Source organism: Episyrphus balteatus, chromosome 3 (assembly GCF_945859705.1).
Source record: "Episyrphus balteatus chromosome 3, idEpiBalt1.1, whole genome shotgun sequence".
Classification (NCBI taxonomy): domain Eukaryota; kingdom Metazoa; phylum Arthropoda; class Insecta; order Diptera; family Syrphidae; genus Episyrphus; species Episyrphus balteatus.
In genome coordinates this window covers 126,058,690-126,066,885 of record NC_079136.1, presented here as the reverse complement: position 1 = coordinate 126,066,885, position 8,196 = coordinate 126,058,690, and the positions used below count along the sequence as shown (strand labels likewise).

At 31.9% G+C, this 8,196-nt stretch overlaps 1 protein-coding gene across 1 annotated transcript; it reads right to left on the bottom strand.

The window, feature by feature from the left end:
- On the bottom strand, positions 1-1,189 carry LOC129916843 (uncharacterized). The gene is made up of 3 exons (XM_055997034.1): positions 979-1,189; positions 683-905; positions 1-496 (listed from the first exon to the last, which is right to left on the bottom strand). The coding sequence occupies exons 1-3, from the start codon at positions 1,053-1,055 to the stop codon at positions 80-82; spliced, it is 717 nt and encodes a 238-aa protein (XP_055853009.1). The 5' UTR covers positions 1,056-1,189; the 3' UTR covers positions 1-79.
- Between the last annotated feature and the right edge of the window lie 7,007 nt (positions 1,190-8,196).

Below are 8,196 nucleotides of genomic sequence, written 5' to 3'. Positions count from 1 at the left end.
ATATTATTATTGCTAGTTTTATCACTAAAACTAATTTTTAAAAATTTATTTTTTATTATAAAAAAATTTATAACCAATCTTATGCCATCTTGGTGACAACTTTCATCACTCTCAAAAGCAAATCACTCAAAGCATTTGGATTCATAGGATTCTTTTGACTTTCTATTAGGAAAACATACCCCTCATTACAAGGTACCTTATACAGCAAGTCTCTAATCTGATTTGACTTTGGCTCCTGATGATGATTGTCCATCATGCGTCTTGAATTACTTGCTTCGGTTTGACTTTCAATAACAATTGGCCTTCTCCTCGTCATTGGAGGATGTTGAACATTTGTATAAATTGGTTTCTCATAACTTTTCCTCAAATCATCAAGCATCTTTTGTTCATCATCATCGAGTAATGCCAATATACGATCTATAACTGGATCCACATTATATGCTCTTCCATCAGCAGCAGCAGCAGCAGCATTATTATTAGTTGGCTTGTGTAATTGCTGCAATAATTCAGGAAGAAACTCATTTTCAAATTCATCCAAAGAACTTGAGTGCGGCTTGCAATTGCGTGGGTGTAATACAAATATGTGTTTTGTATTACCCAACAAAGCAAGTAACGCCTCGATATCTGAACGATCCAAATCAATAAATGGATATGGAAAGTTTTTATGCCTTCCAAAATTTACCTCAATATGCGGTGCATTGCGTAGGTCCTTTGGTTGAAAGAGTTCGGAATATTTTCTCCATGTTGGATTGGAATTTTCTTCTCTTAGCAACATAATATCAAAATTCGGGGTTTCCATGTATTGAATTGGTGATGTTGTTGGTGAAGACGAAGGCTCACGACCGCCAGAGTTTAAGATGTTGTTTTTGTATTGACGAGCATGGCCATGGGCAAGGTTAGAACTTCTAAAAGATCAAAATATAGAATTTTCTTATACATTTTGTTTGTCCTTTAATAAAAACAAATTGTTTTACTTACTTAAAAAAGGATATTTCATTTGATGTTACACAATGCAAAAGCAAACAAATTGACACAACTTTGATTTGAGTTCTCATGATGTTTATTTGATGTAAGCTTTTGATTGAATCTTCATTTTATACATTTTTACAAAATCAGAAATCATTCAGTGAGACACGAAGTCTTACACTTGTAATTGTAATACCTTCAGTCCAAACGTGATTGATTTAAATTCATTTAATCAAAGGGAGAGTATCATGTTATTTTTTTAAAGTCATGATAAAGTCTCGCAGACATACAGACAAAAATGCATTTTTTTTTAAATATATTGAGAATATACAAACAAAATAAAATGCACGACTGGGTCGCACGTACTTGCTCTTGTAGTTCAAAGTGTCTTTATCTTAAATATCTATTGTAAATTTAAGATTTTGTTTAGTTTCGAGAAAAAAAAATTTTTAAAATCAAATGTTAACAAAATTAAATTTTTCAATTTTTTTGTTTTAACTTTAAAAAAAGTTTTCATTTGCTTAAAGGCAATGATTAACAAAAAGTACAAAAAATGACAAAAATGGTAGTTTAAAGAAAACTGGTAAAAATGTTTTATTTATCGTAGGAACCAAGAATCTAAGCACTAAGCAGTCTATAAAAATATTTAAGATAAAAGGGTGTTTTTTTTTTGGGAAAATATTTATGATATTGTTGGTACTCTAACGAACTTTAAAATGTAGCATTTTCCATGAGAGTTATGAACTAAATTTGTGAATACATTTTTTGCAGGGATTTTGTTTTATTTTATTTTATTTTTTTGAAAATGTGGACTTATTGCAAAAACTTAGTAAAAAAAATGATAACCTACGAAAATTCAGCAATAAAGTTACATTTCAGATTGGAACCAAGAACTTTTTTGAATAAAATTGATGTGTAATGAAATTTTGTAATAACGTTACATTTGGGAACAAGAATTGAAAGACTTCTTATAATCATTTTGTGTGACTTTTCAAGGGGGAGTAATTTTAGTAATAAGCACTAGTAAGCCAAAAATTCTTGTAATTTTCAATGTTTCCACACAAAATATCGATAAATTACACGTAGTTTTGAAGTATTTTACTTAAAAATTCGGCGAAACCGACAGTATCATGAAAACAACGATATTGACATTTGTCTGATATCAGAAACCCATGTTAAAAAAGAATCAAATTTCAATATAAATGGTTTTCTAGATTACCACGCAATTCATCCGTCGAACAAAGCAAGAGGCGGAGCATCATTATACATAAAAGATTGTGTTAAACACTCGACAGGCCTTAAGCTTGAGCTTGAATCAATGCAACTTATAAGTGTGCAAGTTGAAACTAAGCATGATGTACTTAATATCTCATCTATATACTGCCCTCCGCGGTACAAAATTGATAAAAATGAATTTTCAAACTTGCTAAAATTACTTAGACCAACTTTAATTATCGGCGGCGACTTTAATGCAAAGCACACGTTTTGGGGTTCTAGATGTATATCTCAAAAAGGCCGAGCGTTATACGAAGCCGGTATGGAGAACAATTGTGACTTTCATTCTACTGGGAAACCAACTTATTGGCCGGCAGATACCTCCAAAATACCTGACCTGATTGATTACTTTATAGTCAGGGGAATACCGTCAAATCGAATTAAAATAACGGAATGCTTTGATGCTTTTTCAGACCACTCTCCCGTTATACTTACAATCAGCGAAAGTCTTGTTAAAGTTGAAATGCCACCTAGACTAACAAACGGTAAAACTAACTGGGAAGGCTTTAAGAAAGATATTGAGGATAATGTTGAATTAAGGGTATCACTACAGACACCTCTTGAGCTTGAGAAAGCGGTAGATAATTTTGTGCATGTTGTTCAAAAAGCCGCATGGAACAATACCCCTTGCCAAAGAGAAATTTCAGGGTACAAAGATGCTAAATATCCCCAAGAGATAAAAGACGTACTTAAAGAAAAGCGAAAAGCGCGTAAAAAATGGCAACAAACTCGTGCTCCTCAACACAAATCTAATTCAAATCGCTTAAGTAATTTGCTTAAAAAAATGATATCAGATTTCAAGAACCGCGAAGCTAAAAATTACCTTGAAAATTTGACGGCAGGTAAAGAATCTAACTACTCTCTATGGAAAGCTATAAAAGCCACGAAAAAACCTAAGCTTCCAGCACCTCCGATTATGAAAGACCAAAATGCATGGGCAAGAAGCGACAAAGAGAAAGCAAACGTTTTCGCTGATTACCTAGAGGACACATTCAAACCATTCAATGGGCAAGCATTGAATGATAGTATAAATATGAATTTAACGTCAAGTGAAAGCTTTATCACAAGAAATGTTACACTCGCCGAATTAAAAAAAGAAATTAAGAAGCTAAAGCCAAAAAAAGCACCCGGATACGACTTAATTACAGCGGAAATTCTTAAAATGCTCCCACGGAAAGGTTTAATAAATCTCCTCTATATAATGAATGCCACTTTAAGGTTAGAATACATTCCAAATCAATGGAAAGTCGCAGAAGTAATAATGGTCTTGAAACCTGGCAAACCATCACACGAAAAGAAATCATACAGACCCATTTCACTGCTTCCTGTAGTATCGAAGGTTTTCGAGAGAATATTTTTGCAGCGACTTCAGCCAATAATAGAAGAAAAAGGTCTTATACCTGAACACCAGTTCGGTTTTAGAAACAAGCACTCGACGATAGATCAAGTGCATAGAATCACCGATGTCATTGAGAGAGCTCTCGAAGAAAAGAAAATTTGTTCAGCGGTCTTTTTAGATGTATCTCAAGCTTTTGACAAAGTATGGCACGAGGGCCTCAAATTCAAGTTAAGACAAGTCCTACCTGAAGGACTCTTTACCATTCTTAGAGAATATCTAGAGAACAGAATTTTCCGCGTCAGACACGGAAATGATTACTCAGACTTTAGGGAAATAGTGGCTGGGGTACCACAAGGTAGTGTTTTAGGTCCTATTTTGTACCTTCTATTCACACGCGATATACCTCAAACAGAAAACACAATTGTAGCTACTTTTGCTGATGATACCGCAATACTTGCAGTAGGCAAAACAATCAACGAGTCGACAAGTAAATTGCAAAATGCCCTTAACAATGTCAATGAATGGACAAAAACGTGGCGAATAGCGCTTAACGAATTTAAGTCAGTCCACGTGGACTTTACATATAAGAAAATAAATAGACTACCTGTTTTTATTAATACTACTCAAGTCCCATTTGCAAATGAGGCAAAATATCTCGGGATGACTCTCGACGCGAAATTAAAATGGAAAGCGCATGTTAAAAATAAATGTGATCAATTAAATATGAAATTGAGAGAAATGTACTGGTTGCTAGGACAACATTCTAGACTTAGTATCGAAAACAAATTATTAGTTTACAAGCAGGTACTAAAGCCTGTCTGGACATACGGTATTCAACTCTGGGGTTGTACACGCGATACAAATTTAAATAGATTACAAACTTTTGAAAATAAATTATTAAGATCATTTGTAAATGCGCCGTGGTATATAAGAAACGAAGATCTTCACAGGGATCTTGGAATCCCCACGGTTCGCGAAGAAATAAAAACGTTTGCCCAAAAACATCGAAAACGGTTAGTCGAACATACTAATAGAACAATACTAGAAATTCTCGACGAGACAAACTTAGTACGACGTTTGCGAAGGACTAAACCTTCCGATTTGGTACAGTGAAATTTTTCAATTTAATTCCTTTATTTCGAAATATCGGCATTGATTAATATAAATTTAAATGTTTTAGAGATTTTATTTATTTAACTTCCTTTAAAATATTTTTTGATAACAAAAATTTAAACCATTACTTAATGATTTAATTTAAAACAAAAGTTATTTATTTATTTTTAAATATCATCAGTAGGAACTTTCATCGGAAAGTTACCTACAACACGTAACTTAACTTCGAGAAAGATAAATTGCTAGATAAGTTCCATCTGAACTTAGTTGCAATCGGGAGGAGGAGGTGGTTTTAGTGGTTAAGAGTCCCACATATCTATGAGCACGCGTTTTCCGGTCCTCATAGAATCTTTTGAAGATTTCAACACCTACCCACGGACAAAAAAAAAAAAAAAAAAAAAAAATGAAAACAACGAAATCATTTGTTATTTTTAACCAGGTAAATATTATTCAAAAAAAATTAAAAATAATTGTTTTGTACACTCTTTAGTGCTTAAGATATTTTTACAAAAAAATTTCTATCAACGTTTACATTTTTGCCGAATTTTTAAGTAAAACACTTCAAAGCTACCTGTAATTTATGGATATTCTGTATGGAAATATTGAAAATTAATTCCGCACCGGTAAATATATAATGGAAGAGATTCGAGACGGGGAAATTTTTTTTAAATTTATTTAAAAACTTGTGAGTCCGTATACTTTTTAAAATTCAGCCTTGTTAAAAATAAGGGACGCCCTAACGTAAATATAATTTTAAACATCAATCTTATTTTTCACAAAACTATCATTTCAGAATTTACTCCTTAGTAACCAAAGATACATATGTGGGCAACTGTGGCGTATACGTAACATTTTTCTACATCGTTAAAAGATTTCAAATCACCCTATAAAACGTTATTAGTTCTCTCCAAAAACTGTACAACAATGCCCCCAATTTGAAAAATGAGTACTAATTGAATTAAACGTTCAACAATTCTACTCTCTCTCACGCAAATTTCCGCTCGCAATATCCTCTTATATTTTCATATATTTTTTTTTTTTTTTTTTGATTAATTCTCTTACTCACTTACTCACACACACAAAAACACACTCAAACACACAGATAGTCTATTACTAACTTCCATTAGAAAATATCTAACAAAAAATTAGCTTTTTTACACACAATCTACAATCTTATCGCCAACTTGACAAAACTCTCTTTTGAACTTTTGAAAATAATTTCGAATAAAATTTAAATAAATTAACATTAATAAAAAAAAAATTCGTCCTTATATTTTAGAAATTTAAAATTAAAAAAAAAAAAAACATTCAATTTTTCTCTTCTAAATAAAATTCGTTAAAAAATCTCTCTTTTTCCTACAAGAAAAAAAAAAAAATAAAATAAACTATACCATGAGCGAATTTACTCCTTCTTTTCCATCCAAGTGCGTTAGATTGTGTGTATAAAATAGTATACTAGTGTGTGTGTTAATTTTAGTATGACACACAGAGCATACTCGCATATACCAACAAAACAAAAAAAAAAAAAAAACTAAACTCCTGTGCTGGCATTTCTCTGCATATTGTTTTTCTTATACCAATCAACTAACATTTCTTTCATTTTTTTCTGTGAGAGGTTCTTCTAATAGACACATCATAGCAAACAAGAAGCCAAACTAAGAACCGTCAACTCTTAACATTTTTACTTTCGTTTTTGTTCTATGTGGCGAAGGATATAACACTACACTTTTACCAAATAAAAAAAAAAAATTTAAATACACCTGTGTGTTTGGCAGGATCTCTTCTACTATACTCTCCATATACAGATACATAAATAGTAGATAGATAAAAAAAAAGAAATACTTACAACAAAAATAAAATTAAAATTGAAAAAAAAAAAAGAAATAAAAATAGCTAAATAATCCTTAAGGCACACATCGCCGTGCTCCACCATCGCCACCACACTATATATTCTCGCATATCCTTTTCAACACTGTTGCTGTATTCTCTTAACTTCTTCGTCGTCGTCGTTGTCTTTATCGTCGTTGTCGAAGGATACAAGAAAAAAAAAGTAGATATTTTGTTGTAACTTCACTACAAGTTTTTTCAACAAAAAAAAAAAAAAAGTAGTATATCCTTTTCTTCCTTTCTCCTATAAATACATACAATTTTATATATATATTTTTTTTTGTTGTTCAAATTTCTCGTCTCCGAGATGTTCTGTGTGTACTAAATTGTGTAATGTCAAGTGCTGTCCTGTAATCGTTTTCTAATCATCCACATCGCCATTGCCATCAGCAGCCATCATCATCATCTCTTCGTCTTCGTCCTGGTTAACCTGAATATTTTTATCTGAATATTACCAAAATTTTGGTCTGTGTAAAAATAGTTTTTTTGTAAAAATGTAAAAGAAAAAAAATGTGCGTGATGTTTTTTTTTCTGTTATTGAAAACGAACCAAGTCCTAGGAATGTCCTTTTTTCTGTAAAGAATTGAACTGAAAAACAATATTCTCGCGTCCAAGTTCAAGTTTTTTAAAACAAAAGTAGAGTTTGTTATAGTTTTTTTGTGTCGTGTCGTTTCGTCCTGTCTATCGTCGTTGTCGTCGTCGTCGTGATGGTGTGTCTCTTCTTCGTGTGTGTATATTGAAACTCATCAAATGTTATCATCGCGTAAAATTACATCAAAAAAAGTTTATATTCCAGACTTTTGTCAGCTGGTAGCGTAAAATAAAAAAAAATAAAACTCTACAAATTCTTGATCATCAACATGAGATTATATGATTACCACTCTCTCTCTCTCTCTATTGTTGATAAATAATTATATTTTTAAATAATTCATAAATGTTTTTATTGTAAAAAAAAATAATAAACTTCACTGTGTCTCCTGTATTTTTGTTGTTGTTGTTATATATCAGGAGGTATATCCTTGCGTGTTTGGTGTACTTGTAGAAAAATAGAAAAAGGAAGAAAAAAAAAAAAATAAAATATCTCCACATACGCCCTCAGATATAGTACTTCACTCTACCACCCCCCCCCCCCCCCCCGTTTGTCGCTTCTTCCACCTCCTCCACAACACGATGTCAATGTGTATGCGACTGTGTTGTGTGGTGTTGTGTGTGTGTTTATAGTGTATGAGGATTTCTTTTTCCCAAAATAACAACAAAACGTGTGGTAAAGTTTTTCAAAGGATATAATAGTGGCTCGAGGATAACGACAAAAGAATACAAAAAAAAAAAGAAAAGAAAATAAACCATCAGAAGTGGGATAGTAGTGGCAGGCATATAAAACACAAAAAAAAAATTACTAACAACAACAACAGAGCAAAAAAAAAATTTGCCTAAAATAACAACAAAACACATCGGTTTTAGTGTGTAGCTAGTAAAATAATTAAGAGCGAAGGACCATCGCTCTATTTCAAGTTTTATTTTTTTGTGTGTGTGGTGTTTTTTTTTTTTGGGTTTCTATTTTTTTTTAAAGAATTTAAATTTTATACTCTGTGCTGTGTAAAGTTAGAATAAAAAAA

Coding starts and splice junctions, on each gene's coding strand:
- LOC129916843 (XM_055997034.1), bottom strand. CDS start 1,055: ATGAGAACTCAAATCAAAGTTGTGTCAATTTGTTTGCTTTTGCATTGT. Junction 906..978: donor AATGAAATATCCTTTTTTAA/GTAAGTAAAACA, acceptor TTGATCTTTTAG/AAGTTCTAACCTTGCCCATG. Junction 497..682: donor GCAATGCACCGCATATTGAG/GTAAATTTTGGA, acceptor GAATTATTGCAG/CAATTACACAAGCCAACTAA.